The sequence below is a fragment of the Eptesicus fuscus genome, chromosome 15, assembly GCF_027574615.1.
Source record: "Eptesicus fuscus isolate TK198812 chromosome 15, DD_ASM_mEF_20220401, whole genome shotgun sequence".
NCBI lineage: Eukaryota > Metazoa > Chordata > Mammalia > Chiroptera > Vespertilionidae > Eptesicus > Eptesicus fuscus.
The window spans coordinates 35495718-35513167 of record NC_072487.1 but is presented as its reverse complement, the minus strand read 5'-3'; the positions used below and the strand labels follow the sequence as shown (position 1 = coordinate 35513167).

The 17450-nt window shown below is 50.1% G+C and overlaps 1 protein-coding gene across 5 annotated transcripts in view; it reads right to left on the bottom strand.

Annotated features, from left to right (window-relative positions):
* Positions 1-321: 321 nt before the first annotated feature.
* ENTREP1 (endosomal transmembrane epsin interactor 1) overlaps positions 322-17450 on the bottom strand; it is a 57452-nt gene continuing 40323 nt past the window's right edge. For 2 of the 5 annotated variants that reach the window (XM_054727211.1, XM_054727209.1), the window contains 8 exons: positions 16981-17088; positions 16717-16850; positions 9589-9733; positions 9356-9434; positions 6817-6969; positions 4172-4464; positions 3171-3239; positions 322-1225 (listed from right to left, as the gene is read on the bottom strand). In XM_054727211.1, coding sequence (XP_054583186.1) covers positions 1025-1225; positions 3171-3239; positions 4172-4464; positions 6817-6969; positions 9356-9434; positions 9589-9733; positions 16717-16850; positions 16981-17088 — 1182 coding nt within the window. In that variant the 3' untranslated portion in view covers positions 322-1024. The remainder of the gene's footprint in view (positions 1226-3170; positions 3240-4171; positions 4465-6816; positions 6970-9355; positions 9435-9588; positions 9734-16716; positions 16851-16980; positions 17089-17450) is intronic. The other 3 variants (XM_054727210.1, XM_054727212.1, XM_054727213.1) reach the window with 3 other exon arrangements.

Below are 17450 nucleotides of genomic sequence, written 5' to 3'. Positions count from 1 at the left end.
TAGTCAAGTCCAGTTTAAATGTCATTTCCGCAAAGAAGCCTTCTCCAACCGCCTCCTTCCTTCTTAGCACTAATGCTTAATCTGTAATCACTTTACTGACTTATTGCCCACGGTCCCACTACAAGGCAGCGCCATGAAGCCATTCGGCCAGGCGCCTGCTGAATGCATAAAGGACACATTGTTATGCACGGAGATCAGGTACTTTGGAGATGCAACTGGCCTGGTGGCCTGCCCAAACCTGACCACCACTGCTCCTGCATCTCCGTAAGGTCAGGTGTGGCCCCGTCCGCATACACAAACGTTGTACACCGAGTCCAGAGGTCCAAAGTAAACATTTTATTCTCAGTTCTGCCTTAGCCATCTCTAGTTTTGCAAGCATGAATAAATGGAATCAACAAGAATATCCCCCCTAAATGTCTTTCATTACGATTTGTCACTGAAAAAGTTCCCTGTTTTTCCTAAAGAGAGTGATTGCAGGGCGATCTATGCAGGGACTTGATGATTAGAGCATGGGGGTTGATCATCCGTGCTTCATGCCAGCCCGGCTGGCGTGGCTCAGTGGTTGAGCGTCGGGCTATGAACCAGGAGGTCACGGTTCGCTTCCCGGTCAGGGCACATGCCTGGGTTGCGGGCGATCCCCAGTGGGTGGCGTGCCAATTCCTCTCTCACGGAGCAGTGCGTGGCCGCAGCGTCTATCAACAGCAGCCCAGCAGACCTGCCCCAGTGACAGGGCTGGACGAGGCAGAGAGCCACGAGGTGGTGTGTGGGCAAAGATTCATTAACCTACTCCGGGGCAGGGCCAGTGAGGGGGGAGAGGGATGCTGCCTTCACAGCCTCCAATCTGATGCATCCAAACCCAAATGAGCCTGGAAGAACCCTAGGCCAGCAGAAAGGTGAGCCATGGAGCGAGGACAGGTGTCCTCCGAAGGCCCCCCCTTTTAGAGCAGCTCCCAGAGGGGGACCCCAACCCCCACCCTGGACGCTGCATGGTGAGGAGGGGATCCTTCCTTCCTGCTCCTGAGGTTCACAGGACAGTCTCGCGAATGACGCCGATGAGGCTGTGTGGCCGCTCAGCCGCCCGCCGGGGCCTCCTCTCGACTCTCGGCCTCCCGGCCGCCACGAAGGTGCTCAGGTCCCCGCAGCTCCTCAGGTGCAGCACGCCGGGCTGGCTCCGCGAGGGCAGCAGGTGGGCCCTGGGGGGGCTGGGCTGCAAGGGGGCCATGATCTTGGGGAGAAGGAAGAGGGTAGGGAGAGGTTAAGCTTCACAGAGGTCCTGGGTCTGCCTCCTACGTCCATCCATACGACGTTTAGTTGCCTTGAGAAAGAAAAGAGCGTTCTCCCAAAGTGGAACCACGCAGAATTCCAGAGAGACTTAACATAGTGCCTGTTTTCTAACGTTTCTAACACATTCCCCAAATGTCCTATGGTTTCAAAGGTAGCCCTGCCTCACTTCCCTGACTCCTCTATTGCAATGTCTTGCTTTATACCAGTGGTTGGCAAACTGTGGCTCGCGAGCCACATGCGGCTCTTTGGCCCCTTGAGTGTGGCTCTTCCACAAAATACCATGGCCTGGGCGAGTCTATTTTGAAGAAGTGGCGTTAGAAGAAGTTTAAGTTTAAAAAATTTGGCTCTCAAAAGAAATTTCAATCGTTGTACTGCTGATATTTGGCTCTGTTGACTAATGAGTTTGCCGAACACTGCTTTATACTGAACATTGCTCATCACTTTCCCCAATCTCGCTGTGGCCTCACGGGGGCCTGCACATCACAGGAAGGGACGGGAGCCTGTCAGAGACGTGGGTTCCCAGCTCCCCGCACACGTGAGTGAGGAGTGGGGCTCAAGCATCTGTACTTGCAACAAGAACCCAGGCGACACTAATGGACTCACACATTTGGTAACTATGACTTGGCATTGCGACCAGGTAATGAGTTTACCAAATGTCAACCAAAACCGATGATGCTTCTAACTGATCCAAGAGCCCCTCAGCAAACAACGTAACAACTAATCTGGTTTATTTGTAAAAACTCTGAGGAATGGTTCTACTGCTAGATCTGTTTTTGGCCATGTGCCACATACATAACGTTAAGGACATCATAATATGACTTACTTTGTAAAAATGACAAAAACATGATAAATTCCTCACCCAGCTGGGAGGGAGGAGGGGAGAGCTGTCCAGTACACGGAAGTCTGTTACACTGCACAGTCCCGTCTGTGACCCACAATACTGTCAGCGCCCTGGGAGAAGCCCGGTGCTTTGTTACCACCCACGTCATAGAACAATCATGGGGATGACGTTTTGTTTAGTTTGTACCATTCAGAATTGTTTTTTACCCTCACCCAAGGACAGGGTTTTTTTAAATTGATTTTGAGAGGGACAGGTGAGAGAGAACATCGATTGGTTGCCTTCCATACGGGGATTGAACCCACAACCTAGGTATATGCCCTGACCAGGAATCAAACCCACAGCCTTCTGGTGCACGGGACAGCGCTCCAACCAACTGAGCCATCCGGCCAGGGCCCATTCTGAGACTTTAAGGTCACTAAGAAGTTAACCCCGCAAAGAGATATCAGATTTGCTAACACTCTATGATTCTGTCTTTAAGGCCTGTCCTTGTTTCCTGAGTAAGAAGAAAATTCCAACATTCATAGCTATCAACTGTTATTACGTGTAAGTTAGGAGAAGTGGTTTTGAATTGGTGAAACTTAAAGTGGATCTAAAAATGCATTCTAATAACGTAGAGAAAGTGAAGTGTGCAAAAGCTGGGAAGGCTCCAGCAGATGGCCCAGGTCTACTGCAACAGTCCCAGCGCCCGAACTTTGATCCAGGCCCAGTGAATGTTGGTGGCGACAGCACCTGCCGTCTTTCACCCCCCAGTGATCGCCCAGCGAGCAGGCCTGTGCAGAAGGTCCAGACCACCTGCGTGGCGGAGGCTCCGGCTCTTGCCTCGCCAGAGCTCGGCAGCCTTTCAGGGACTCCACATGCTCGCTCCTGGTTAGTGGGCTACTGGGGGTGCTCAGAGGAAAGGAGGCAGGAGGTGACGTTTTGCACAGACCAGGGACCCCCGGACGTAAATGTCTCCCCAACGTGGGATACTACCTAGAGCCTGACCCAGGGCCATGGGCCAACCACTCTTTCAGAAAGCAGACAAGGGGGCCCATGGCTCGTGCACCTCTTCCTGCGAGGAATCGGATTGCTCTTGTGCTCCCCTGAGGGTCTGGAGAGACTCTGGCTGTGGCTTCTGTTAGAAGCGACCGGGAGGTAGAACGGGGGAACAGAAAGGACAGTGAGAAGGGGACCAAACTGCCTTGAAATTTTACCCAGGATCCTGGTGCTGGTAATGACCTGAGAACTGTGACCAGGAAGTGTCTGCTGGGCACTGATGCACGCAGCCGGGTAACACCGCTGCCTTCGCCGCCACCCCACGTACCAGAGCAGGGGAGTAAACGCCCCCAGGGTGACGGCTTTTAAAAAGAGGTGGGTAACCCGAGATGTGGCCCAGCCCCCGTTCTCGTCAGAAGGCAAGTCCCTTCATTCAGGAATACGGGCGCAGGACCACCTCGTGCAGCCCTCCACTTCCGGGTGAGAGGCCTGACACCCAAGAGGATCATTCACGCGCCCGCTTGTATCTTTTCCCTGTGGCTTCCCCTCAGGGGGTCGCCTTTAACCTTTGGAAAGAAAGGGTGTGTATTCCATTCGGTCCTATCAGCTTGGATATCTTGCCAAACATTTCACGGGAACGGGAACAGCTCTCAGAATCTCGCCCATGTTAACATTCAGGCATGTCCGTCATTGGCAACGGGCTGAGAAAACATGCCGCATCCAGGGACACTTTCAACACAGGGAGCCAACTGCTGCATGTGCCCCCCACTGCCCATGCCCCTGCTTTTAGCTCCAAGCTGCACCCTTCGCTTTTTCCAGGCGCCCAATCCCGGAAAAATGGTTCCTCTTCGTTTGGGCCAAGAAGGCTGGGGAAAGTCACCCCGCCTGAAAAGAAAGTGCTCCGGCTTCCTCTCCACTCCCCCTCCCCCTCCCCTACCACCTCCGGGCCACATTTCCCCTGCTACAGCGACCATGAACTTACCGTGCCGGGGACAGGAACTCGGAGAGGCCATGTGGGCTGCTGTGGAAACGGGTGATCTGACTCAGACCGGATAATAAAATTAAAGCTACCTGCTCTAGGAAGCTGGCACTCGTGATGGCCTCCTCCATGTGCTCCTCGTCGGACTTCAGAACCGATTTGATGTTTTCCACAAGTTCGTGGATGTCGGGCGTCATGGCGCAGGAGGACTGCTCCAGGAACCTGGCCACCAGCAGCTTGGTGTCGATGTACGACTTGTAATCTATGAGGGACTGCGGCCTGCACCTGGCAGCTCGGGGTCGCAAGCCCCTCCGCAGGGTCACCGCGGCCAGGTCCGGTCTCCCCTCCGTCTGGGTGGCGGCTTCACAGCTGAGCACGGGAGCGGCTGTGGGCAGACAAACAGCACGGACCCGTTGGCCAGGCCCCTGCGAACACGCGCCTGCATGGGAAACGGCACGGACCGCTGAACTCGGCGCGGAAAGCACATGACAAATGCCAACAGCCATGCGCATCTTGCTTTTCATTTTGCAAAAGGAAAAAAAACACACACAAAACCAACAACTATGACATGAGCTTATTTCCTGATGTCGTTCCAACAGGATATGTCCCCAACCCATTTTTCTGTGCCACGGAAAACACTACCCCCGCGGTAAAGACAGGTGATCGAGAAGGGCATCCCGAATACAAACCGCAGCGGAGCAGCAGTGTCATGGGTGATGGCCAATGTCTGGGGATGGGTGGGCAAGCAGACAAAGCGTGGCTGGCTGATGGAGAAACGAACGTTCAAGGGGGAGGATGAAGGAGCCGCTGAGAGGCAGGGGCTAAGGAAAGACAAGACTCGTGGGATGAGGGGAAGGCTCTGTGCACGTGGACTGTACCTTTGTCCTAAACATCCGCGAGGGCACTGTACGGACATGGTATCAGTGCTCGCACCGGGGCTGTAGGCAGCGCTACGGCTGACGATTACAGAAAGAGAAATCTAAGTGCAGGAAAACTAGGTCATTCCAGAAGTCAGCAGGGGGCCTGGGAAACCCACCGCAGGCTCTCACTTCCACGACTACCTGCTTTAGCGAGAGTGGAAGGGTGCAGGGCACGGCGGCACCGCAGGCGGGTGAGGTGGGATGCAGGCCTGGCTCCCGCGTGTTCAGAAGCCGGCCAGCAGCCTTCGGTGCGCGCGGCCCTGGAGGTTTCAGTCTGCGGAGGCCTGCTAAGCAGGATCTGAGAGTCAGTGAGGAAAGGAAGCAGCGGGTGGGAGAGCAGGTGGAGAACGGAGGCATGAGGATCTGCAAACAGCGGTGAGCAGCGGTCCTCCTGGGCTGCCACAGGCATGTCACGGAGCCGGGACCTCCCAGGAGCACTCCCTACAGACACTCAGGTGTGAGGACAGGGGCCACACCAGTCCCTTGAAGGCAACCTGGTCCCACAGGTAAACACGGGTCATCCTCGCCCCTGCAGCGCTGCAGCATGGGAAGGGATTCTGGAAAGACCTCTCTGAGCTGCGCAGACAGCAACGTTCCCGTTGAAGCCGGCAGGTGACCAGCTCGAGTCCTCAGCTTGCCAGGTAGGGCAGCGACGGCAGTGAAGGAAGGCCTGGGAGCGGAGAGCCTGGGAGCCGAGGGCCTGGGAGCCGAGGGCCTGGGAGCCGAGGGCCAGCTGCCCGCCTGCTGGGGTGGCAGAGGCGCTCAGTCCCAGGAGCAGGGGGCGGGGGTGGAGAAGGTGGCGAGGGTGCTTTCTGGTTCCCACACTGTCAATCGAGACTGGGGCCAACAACACAGGCTGTCAGAGGGACAGAACCAGAATGAAGGGGTGACCCAGGCCCCGGAGAAGGCAAGGTGAGCAGGAGAGCGAAGGCACTGGTGAGAACAGGTCACCGAGAGAAGCCGGTGCGCACAGGATTACAGAAGGTTTTCATTTTCTTCCTTTCGTCCCTTTATTTTTTACAATTTTCTACACTGAAGACATATTTGGAGATGTTCAGGTATTCATATATTCAAATAACATCTAGACACAAACAAACTCAAAACAGAGAGGGAGGGGATGAAGTGTGAGTTTCACTCTAATCCAAAGTTCTTAAAACAAGGTGGGAGTTAAATAATGCAATCCATTCGTACTCAGCAAAAAGATAACTAATATTAAATTATAGAAGAGGGAATACAAACAAGACCTCCCTTTGACCTTTCCTTGAGAGAGAATATGTATTCCCACACGATCGCGAGCACGTAGAAGTCAGAAAGAGGTTGGCGTCATTTTCTTCATGTAGTACCTACCACAGCATCGTCTGCAACCAAATGCTTTTGATGACAATGATTTAAAAAGAAAAACACTCTTGCCCTCCAGTGTGGCTCAGTGGTTGAGCATCAACCTAGGAACCAGGAGGTCAGGGTTCAATTCCCAGTCAGGGCACATGCCCGGATTGCGGGCTCGATCCCCAGTAGGGGCCATGAAGGAAGCCGTCGATCAATGATTCTCATCATTGATGTTTCCATCTCTCTCTCCCCCTCTCCCTTCCTCTCTGAAATCAATAAAAATATATTTTAAAAAACAAACAAAAATAAAATAAAAACACCCCACCAGCTTAAAAGATGGGGCAGATGTATATCCCTAATGTGCGTGTAGAATATCTTATTTCCTCAAGGCATCTCTGGAACTGCAGGGCCCTGGGTGGCCGGAGCCACCTGCTTGCACGTGGCACCTGGAGGCAAGCAAGTGCTCTGCGGGAGCCTGGGGGCCGCCTCACCTCGCTCTGCAGAAGGATGGAACACAGGGTCGCTCTTCGACCTTGTCATCGTGGGCGGGAGGGCTCTCCGGCTTCTCCCGGGATGTGGCTGGTCTGAGTTGGCAACTGAAGTGGATGCGCCTTCTTCTCCAGGTGTGTTAGGAATGTTCCCATCTAAGTATTTTTTTTTAAGAGGAGAAACAAAAATTATTTTGCCAGCTGCAGCCCTCAGAAATTTGGGCAGGAAACACCTGTGAGCCCAAACCTGCCGGGGCAAGGGCCACACAGTTGACAACATTTGCTTAGGCGGCTGGCCCGAGAAGTGTCTCTTTCCCGGCACTGTGGGAAACGCTGCCGCTCCAAACCACCACTCCAGACCTCAGACAAACAAAACCTTCGCTTCCAAACAATGAAGCCCTGCCCAAATGTCAGTTTTTCCTAAAGGTGCTCAGTAGCTTCTCCAGTGAAGCATCCTGGTGAAGAGAGAGTGTGCGTTACCGCACGATCGCCTCGGCGTGGGAGAGCTCCGAGCCGTCTCATACCGTTCAGGACGGGCTTGTTGGGTGGAAAATAACACCTGCAAAGGTGAGCGGCTGCCCTGTGGGCTGCAGACCAAGCGCAGGCAGAGAGGTATCTGCAGGCTGGGCCATGGACACTTCTGTTGAGCCCAGTTAAAGAGCCAGTAGCCACTAAATGCATCAGTGAAACCACTCTGGAATTGGGTGACTTCTGCTCGGGTAATAATACTTCTGCAGGTATTATTTTCCACCCAACAAGCCCATCCCGAACGGTATGAGACGGCTTGGAGCTCTCCCATGCCGAGGCGATCGTGCAGTAAATAAAAATCACATCATTGTGAGCCTCAGCTGTGGGCTGGGAAACTTTTTTTAAGAAGTGAAAGAATGAGAGAACATTCTGATAAGGGTTAATATATATAAGGAACTCATACAACTTAACAAAAGGAAGACAGCAATCCAATTTAAAAATGGGCAAAGGACCTAAATAGACACTTCTCCAAAGGGGACATACAGATGACCAAGAGACATATGAAAACATGCTCAAAGTCACTGATCATCAGCAAAACGCAAAGTAAAACAACAATGAAAACACCTCACACCTGTCAGAATGGCTACCATCAACAAATCAACAAATGACAAGTGCTGATGAGGATGTGGAGAAAAGGGAACCCTCGTGCACTGCTGGTGGGAATGCAGACTGGTGCAGCCACTGTGGAGAACAGTATGGAGTTTCCTCAAAAAATTAAATATGGAACTGCCATTTGACCCAGTGATCCCACTTCTAGGAATATATCCTAAGAAACCCAAAATACCAATCAGAAAGAATGTATGCACCTCTATATTCATAGCAGCACAATTTACAATAGCTAAGATCTGGAAACAGTCCAAGTGCCCATCAGTACATGAGTGGATAAAAAAGCTGTGGTACATTTACACCACGGAACACTATGCAGCAGTAAAATTGAAGGGCCTCTTACCCTCTGAGACAGCATGGAGGGACCTGGAGAGTATTATGCTAAGCGAAATAAGCCAGTCAGAGAAAGACAAAGTATCACATGATCTCACTAATATGTGGAATTTAATGAACAAAATAAATTGAAGAACAAACTAGATCCAGAGACACAGAAGCACGGAACAGACTGTGGAATCTCAGAGGGAAGACGGGGGTGGGTGGGAAGAGATCAACCAAAGAAGCTGTATGCATGTATCATAAGCCATGGACACAGACAACAGGGAGGTGAATGCCTGGGGCAGGGGGCGGGGGTGGGCTAGAAGGGGTCAATGAAGGAAAAGGGGGGACATATGTAATACTTTCAACAATAAAGATTTTTAAAAAGAAAAAAAATGGAAGAATTACAAACATACTCAGGAAACAGAGTGCACTGTGCAGTTCTACATAAGACAGAAGGTGAACGGGACAGAAACCCAACTCCAAATGGTGCTGCTGAAAAACCACCTCTGTCTATAAGAGCTGAAAGTTGATCCATTATTTATCACCATGTGCAATTTTGTCCTGGTGGACAATTTTCTGGGGCACTTAAAACCTCTCCAAAGAGAGAAAGCTGCAACAATGTCCCCTTAAATTACAAAGATAAATACAAACCGACTCGAATATTTAATGCAGGGCTGGGAATCAAAATTCACTGCATGTGAAGGCAGCATGACCTGAGCATGATCTCACAGCAAATCACCCATGTAAGAAATGAAATGCTTTTTTTCTCTTCAAAACAGTTCATCTTATTTGAACAGAAGAAAAAAAAAAATCTTAGGTTGGAAAACACAGGAATGCCAAATTAAACTCTAATGTATTTCATAGGTCCCTGAGAATAGTCTGGTAACTCCTAACAGATTCTAGGGATATCCGTATTTCTGTTCAATGTTATCTCCCACTTGTAAGCCCTAAACGTTGATAGTAGTTTTGCACCTGCAAAGGCTGTCGCTCCAAGAATATCTGACCTCCAACAAAATACCCCCGAGATCATTATTTTATCGTGTTTTAACTTACTGCCTCACAGGTGTGGGCGTGACCGTGTGTGTATTACCTTGAGTCACTGGCACGCCGATCGGTTCCATCGGGCTGGTGGCGGCTTCTGATCCCTCTGATATTTGGAATGAAGACGTCTGCATCACAGGAAAAGAGAGGGATATTGGTTGATATTCAACTCAAGCATCAGCTGGGCCCAGGGAGCTTAAAAAGATCTGCAGGGCAAACCGTCTCCCACTGCTCTCTGTACCCAACGCGGCTTTTCCTACTTGTCAACACACCAAAGCGAACCTGCGTGGACAGTACCTGCTCCCGGTCTGTCTCATGCACCACGGCTTCGTACGGAGGCGGCGGGTCCAGAGGACAGAACACCTCCACGCCTTTGATTCTCGCTCCATATATATGCGGCAGTGGGATCACGTCGGGACCAACCATCCTAGGAAGAGCATGTTGGCATCAGGAAGCGCGTTCTACAGACAAGCCAGCCGACCTGGCGGCTCCCGCACGCTGGCCTTCGCCTCTAGATGCTTATCCTTAGGCAAGTGGCAACGCATCGTGTGTGATACCATCGTTCCTTTAAGCCCGCTAGGCAAAAAGCAAACAACAATCCCTGAGACAGAAAGCAGATGAGCGGTTGCCAGGGGCTGGGGGGAGGGACGGAGTGGGGGAGTGGCCGGTGGATGGATATAGAACTCCTTGGAGGTGAAAAAAATGCTTTAGAACCAGATGGAGGTGATGGTTGCACGTGAATGTAGTAAATGCCACTGAATTGTGCATTTCCAAATGGTTAATGTCACCTCAATTAAAGAAAAGACAAAATTAGGGACACAGAGAAACTCAATTATTTCTGACATGACACCGTTCTTACCTGGGTTTCTCTAATGTCTGATTCGTGGAAGAAACTCACTACTTGTTAAATATATTTGAAAGGATAAATACATTTTTAAAATAAAGCAAACCACATCAGAGCTCAGAGACAAAGCAGCACACAGCAGAGGGGGCACAGAGCGCCCCTTCCTGAAGGTGGCCCTTCACCAAACACTGATTGGGCGCCTGCTGCACGCCAGGCACTGTGCGTATTGTCCTGCGGGTGAGGGATCCTTGACAGCAGAAAACAAACACAAAAAACCCACAAGATTTCCTGCCAGTGTCCACAGAAAATCACACACACACACACACACACCCCTACGTAACAAAGAACCTACATTTTAAAATAATAGTTAATAGTTAAAAAACTGAACTACCAAGCAAAATAGAGGCAGACTCATAGACAGAGAACAGGCAGACAGCTCTTGTTGGGGGTCGGGGTTGGGGAGGAGAGAGGATTGATCAAAAAAGAATAAAAAAAGAGAGAGAACTCAGGACATGGACAACACTGTGGTGATGGCAGGGGTTATGGGTGGAGGTGGAAGAGGGGATAAATAGTGATAGGGAAAATATTAAAAAGAAAAAAAATAAATTAAATAATAGTTAAAAATATGTGGAATTTTGTACCTTTTAAAAAATATCTTTAAGTTGATTTCAGAAAGGAAGGGAGAGGGAGAGATAGAAACATCAATGATGAGAGAGAATCATTGGTTGGCTGCCTCCTGCACGCCCCACACTGGGGATCAAGCCCACAACCCAGACATGTGCCCTGACTGGGAATCAAACCTTGACCTCCTGGTTCATAAGTCAACGCTCAACCACTGAGCCATGCCAGCCGAGCAGAAGTTTGTACCTTTTAATGAAACTCCTGATTATAAAATAAGTCCTGGGGCTGTAACGTACAGCATGGTGATTATAGTTAATAATACTGAATTGTATTTGAAAGTTGCTAAGACAGTAGGTCTTAAAAATTCTCAAGGATGCATCAGCTAACCAGACCTATTGTGGAGATCATTTGCCATATATACAAATGTCAAATCATAATGTCTCACACCTGAAATTGTATCCAATTACAATTGTACCTCAATTTTTAAAAACACACAAAAGACCCCAAAAACCTATATTCAATCCATGGAGTATTGGAGGATGAAAAAATAGATAACAGCAAAGTTTAACGTCTGTTCTTGAAACGCAAACACGGACACACACTGAAGGAGACGGAGGAGAAGATGTCTGGAGCCACGAGCGCAGGGCACTGCTGTTTTGGAAAGGTGCTCTATGGATGTCCTGCCCAGTGCCCATTTTCAAAAATGCAACGGGTGAAGGAAAAGAAGTTGAAAAAGATGTAATGTTCTTTATTCCTAACAGTAAAACTTCTGGAATTCTGGGATGTAGAAGAATGAGACTTGTGCAGCCTGAATTAAAATAAAATAAAATAAAATAAAATAAAATAAAATAAAACAAAGCAGAAAGCTCTCCCCTTTTCCCCTTGATCTTTGTTCGGAAGGAAGACTGCCATCCCTGAGAGGGAAGGGAGAAGGTTATATTTTGACACCGGATTGCATGGATAGGTGCAGCTCAGGACGTAGCACATACTATGTCTAAAGAGAGGCGCCAGCCTGGAGGGTCTCTCCCAGGGGTATTGGGGGGCGGGGGGTGTCCTGGGAAAGTTACCAAGAAAGGGAGATTAGATTCTCCCTCCGAGCAGGACTTGCCCAGGATTCCTCCCCAATGCTCCAACGCAGCCGAAGCTGTTCTACAGCTATAAACGCCAAGCGACTCCAGCATCCAGACCCTTCCGGGGCCTGACTGCAGATGCTTTCCGGACCAATGCACACGGTGACCCGTTTACTCCATGAGCCCTGGGCACCCCTCCTGTCCTCTCCTCACGCCCTAACCCTAACCTCATGAGCCATCTTCTAGCCCTCACAAACGCCTCCCCTCAGCCAACTCTGCAGCATTTCCTCACTGCTGGGCCCCGGCCTGGAAAGTGAACCCCTGCCTGTCTGTCTGTCAGCTCTGGTGGTCCTTGTTTTATATTCCCAGCCCAGTGGCTACCAATATAGACATTCACAGAGAAGAAAGGGCTTCCATTTTAGACCCTAAACTACAGAAATTTCTTCAAGAAGGAAACTGACAGAGAAGAGGGGACATACTTTATCTAAATTGACCAAAAAGACAACAACAACAACAAAAAACAAGAATGGCTTCTCTGGTTGTTATTAAAAGGACCAGGAAAGCCTCGTTTTGATGGGAGATGCGGCTACGGCTGCAGAAAGGAAGTCCCCTTCCTCTCAGGCGGCTTTTCCGCATTTATTTCCGATTCCCTCTGTGGGTAAATAGGATCTGTTTGTGGGGAACGGGTCTGCTCTCTCCTGATCCTCCCTGGCTTTCACCGGGAGAGGTTTCCAACCATGGTTGGCCCAGGCCTCCCCTCTAGAAGTTCTGCTCTAGTGGCCGGTGGCGGGGTGGAGCGGGGGGTGGAGGGGGACGCGGGGTAGAGAGGGGGGTCCAGGCAGCTGCAGGCTGTCAGTGGCCCCGGGCGATGCCCAGTGCACAGCGGGACTGAGAACACCGCCAACGGAACGGGTGCCTGGTGGCCGACATGAAACCCTGTTATGTCTGGGAAAGATGATGAGATTTTTACTAAGAATGAGTGTCTTTAGAAAACTGCTACCTGATAAGGCAGAGGTAAGATGAAGGGCTAAATGTTTCTTAAAAGCAAGGAACATGCCAATAACATTTTAAACAGAGCAACTAACAGGGACAGAGCGCAGTGGAAGCTTCTCATTTTCTGAAGCTTTTTCATGGCCACATTCTTGTAACAAGCCTCTCAGCGGCCCGTGACCACGCAGGTGGGTGAGGAGACTGGAGCCCGGAAATGGTAGGAGCGCCACCCAGGGTCACCCCTTCAGGAGACTCCAGAGCCTGGGCTCTTTCAAGTTCATCCCAGAGTCTCCAGGAAACCGGCTCTGCTTCGTGCTCCTGAGCCCTGAAGGTGAACAGGGAACCAAACAGATCGTGCGGAACATGATCCTACCAACAGGCCTCGAGAACTCATCCGAGGGGGATACAGCAACTAATACGCCCTTGACCAAAGCCTGCTCGTCCTCTGTGCGCTGGGAAAGCTGCGTGAGCCCTTTTCCTGGGCACATGGTGGTAGCGTTGCTGCCCCTGGAGCGGGGAGCCAGGCAAGGGTACCCTGCCCAGCAGCCTAGCACTGGGTCAACCTGAGGGTGGGTTCGGAATCTCGTTAAGAAAGCATATGGCCCAGCTGGTGTAGCTCAGCGGTTGAGTGCCGACCTATGAACCAGGAAGTCACGGTTCGATTCCCCATCAGGGCACATACCTGGGTTGCAGACTCAATCTCCAGTAGGGGGTGTACAGGAGGCAGCCAGTCGATGATTTTCATCATTTGATGTTTCTATCTCTCTCCCTCTCCCTTCCTCTCTCTGAAATCAATAAAAACATATATATATGTGTGTGTGTTTTTAAAAGAAAACAAATATGTGGGCTTTGTCTTCACTTTTAAGAAATGCCCAGGTCCACCTGCCTCTCACCCACTTCTTTAATGTTCTATCGCAGGGGACATCTCATGGTATAACCAGGTCCATGTTCACAAAATATAGGGTGTCACAAAAATGTATATGTTCACTTTGAATAATTATAAAGTCAGTGTTTATTAAACTACATCTCCTTTTCAAAACTGAGCCATCCGCTGTTAAAGCGTGCACACATTTTTTGGGACACCCTGTAGTTGAGAGAGTCTCCTTTCTGACTCCTAGCTCCAGCCCATTTCTGAGAATGGGGACTCCCCGGGGTAGTGGCGATGGTGCACAGCCCCCTCCCGGACGGCAAATCGATTCACTAAGTAGATAACCGGCGCTTGGACAGCAGCCGGGACTGCAATCGGGCCTCTGTTTATGACAGTAACTTGAGAAGCCCTTTCTCAAGGAGAGACCAATGCATGAAGCGGTTGTATTTATAGAAGTTAAATAAATAAACCTCTTCGGAGAGGTCACAATACCTAACAGGAAATGGGGAGCCTCTATTGTGTGAAAACACTTAACACAACCGGTTATGGAAATTTTTAAATAACATTCATCAATATTTTGCCTGCCTGCTTACAAGAAAAGTTACCAATTGGGATTAAACATCTAGCGTCTACAAAGTTGATTTATACTGAGAATCCAGCAAAGTTGATCAAACTTAAAAATATCTCGGATAGAGTATGTATAGAGAGGTGAATAAATTTAGCCATTTTAAAAAAGAAAGTGGGCTGTACGCTGAGATGGTGGAATTTCAGAAATGGGAGCGTCTGCCCATGGAGATGTGCTCTAGGGCTCCAGGTACGTGGTTCAGGCCCAGCAGTGCCTTCTTCCTCACCAGCCTGTTTTGCTTGAACACCCTCCCCCCACATTCCTTCCAGAAAGTTCTGAATAGCAATGCCCTTGATGAGAAGCGTGCCTGTCTTCTTCCAACCTACATTTGGCCAGGGGCTGTCTCGGGACTCAAAGGGACAAATCCAGAGATGCATGTATACCCTCCTCCAAGAGTGGAAATGCCCACCCTGCTAACCGTGACTGTGGAGGAGCAGGGGAGAGGAAGGAAAGAAAGGGAGGGGAAGGGAGGGGAAGAAGGGGGAAGGAGGAGGGGGGCTGCCCCACAGGCACAACTCCAAACCCGAGCCCACATGAGTCACTCTCCCTTTCTGCGACTACAGGAAACTAAATCTGTCTGTTGCCTCCTCTTGGGTCAACCAAGTGCTCACCCACGGCCTCAAGGGCCAAGGAAGTCTTCTTGTTGAAGAGGGCTCTTCTCTCCCGAACCATGAAACGCCAGGCAGTGAACCCTCCCATGAGCCCTCTGCACGCAGCCTGAGATTGGGCTAAGGTCTTAGCCAACGTGTCCTAACGTGCACAAAGAATAAGGGTTTTGTGGCGGTCTCCATGGCCCCTATAATTCTGGGCTCATTTCCTAAGAGACTAAGGAGGCTGTCTTGGCACCTGAAGCTTCAAGCGTTCAGTTCCTCGGGCCACCCCAGCCCATCCGACCTGCCAGCAGCCTCCCGCTCTGGCTCTGTGGTCATCTCTACCTCCACCTAGGTGGGTGGCCAGGTGGGGGGCCTGAGGGGGCGGGTTAGGTATGACTCTAACACAAGGAAGAGAGCATTAACAGCTTCTGGTGGTAGCTCCCCGTGGCGACCTGTTACAGGGTCACGTTTGGCTGCCCCAAGCACTAGAAAATGGATTCCCAAAAACCATGCCTGGCACCAAATTTGACAACCTCAGAGATTAAAAATTAAAAATTCCTGGGCCTCTAAATATCAAGCTAAAGACACTTGTCTTTCTGTAGAATTCAGAGTTTCTCTTTGGAAGCTTAAATATGGTTTTGTTTATCCTCGAAGGTCAGCTTAAGATCACCTTGTCCAGGACGCCAAGCCTGACCGGCTGACTCTTCCTTCAAGCTCCCTGCGGCCCACCCAGGGCAGGGTCCTCCTCGGTGCACGTAAGTCCTCTCCTCTGAGCACCACTTACTGGGTCCTAACCACACTCACTCTGCAGGGCCTGGGCTGTGAGTTCCTCCATATGCAGAGGGGGTGGGTCTCACTCGTTTTGAATCTCAGTAACTCAGCACAGTGATTAGTTAGTAAGCAACAGAACGGATTAAACGTTTGTTGAATGAATAAAGTCATTTCTTAGTTACAATTCTAGCACTTGGTAACAATCAGAGGAAGGTTTACAGCATTTCATTCTCCAAATAATAATTCCTGAGAGTTAAGAAACAGATCATCAGCCCTAGCTGGTTTGGCTCGGTGGATACAGGGTCGGTCTGTGGACAGAAGTTTCCCGGATCAAGGGCACATACCTGGGTTGCAGGCTCCTCCCCAGCCCGGCCCCGGTCGGGTTTCGTGCAAGAGGCAACTAATGTGTTTCTCTCACATTGATATTTCTCTCTGTCTTTCCCTCTCTCTTCCACTCTCTCTAAAAATCAATGGAAAAATATCCTTGGGTGAGGATTTAAAAATATATATATAAAGTAAAAGAAAAAGGAAAGAATCAAATTTGGAGCTAGAATTTGAAAACGACAGTAAGCCTAGAGTCTATTTTTTCTAGACCAGAGAGAATTAATTAATAATTCATCACTTTTTAATGGCTGGGAAGAACTGCATGATTTGAGGACCTGCTGATGGTGTTATAATGAACATCAATTTGGCCTAACTGAGCACGTTTCCAGGGCAACGCAGCTCTCAATCATGTCAAATTACAGCCGTTATCTCCCTGGGTGTCAGTTTTCCTGGGAAGCTAATTGAAATTGAAAAAGTATATCCTTAGGTCAAGGTCTGACTTTTCTTTGGTTTCATGCAGTTTATCAAAAAGAGAGAGAGAGAGAGAGAGAGAGAGAGAGAGAGAGAGAGAGAGAGAGAGAGAGATTTTAAAATCCCCCAAATAACACAATCTGTCCAGATTTAGGAGAAAAGTCCAGAGCTCCAGTCCTAAAACGAAGAGCACCCCTCAGAGGAGTGGGTGAGGCGGGGGCGTAGAAGCGGACCTGCGGTTCATCCGGGGTGTGCACGAGTAAAACGTGGCGAAATAGGAAGGGGGCGGCACCGGCGGCACGAAGTCGTCGGGGTCTGGGATGCGTCCCTGTTCTTCCACTTCCTCGGCAGAAATCTGGGACTCATCCTAACGAAACAACACCGCATTAGTCAGCAGCCTGCACCCCCGAGGCTCGGGGAGAGAAGCAATCCGCCCAGAAAAGTCCTGGGCCGGTTCCGCAGAATCACAGGGGCGGTGCCACCTCGCAGGGACTTACGCTGCAGGACCTCCTGGCGGCAAAGATCTGGACGTAGCGGAGGGCGGCGGCCACCAGGCAGACGGTGGTGGTCAGGGCGTTCAAGGCACACAGCGCAAAAAGGACTTTCTAGGACGAGGAAACAGAGACGCCACTGAGTACTTGAAAGCAGATGACCAGGTGCAATATAAGAACTTGTAAAAAGAACGAATAACACTGTCCCCGTAAGATAATTCTCTTTAGAAAATTCATGTAAAGGAATTACACGGTAAAGGCCCCCCAAAATGCTAGTGATGCCCAGCCTGGAGGCTCAGTTGGTTGGAGCATTGTACACCCAAAACATTCTGGATTCGATTTCCAGTCGGGGCACATACCTAGGTTGTGGGTTTTATCCCCAGGAGGGATGGGTACAGAGGAAACCAATCAATGTTTCTCTCTCTCTTTTCCCCTCTCCCTAAAATCAGTGAACATATCCTCAGGTGAGGATTTTT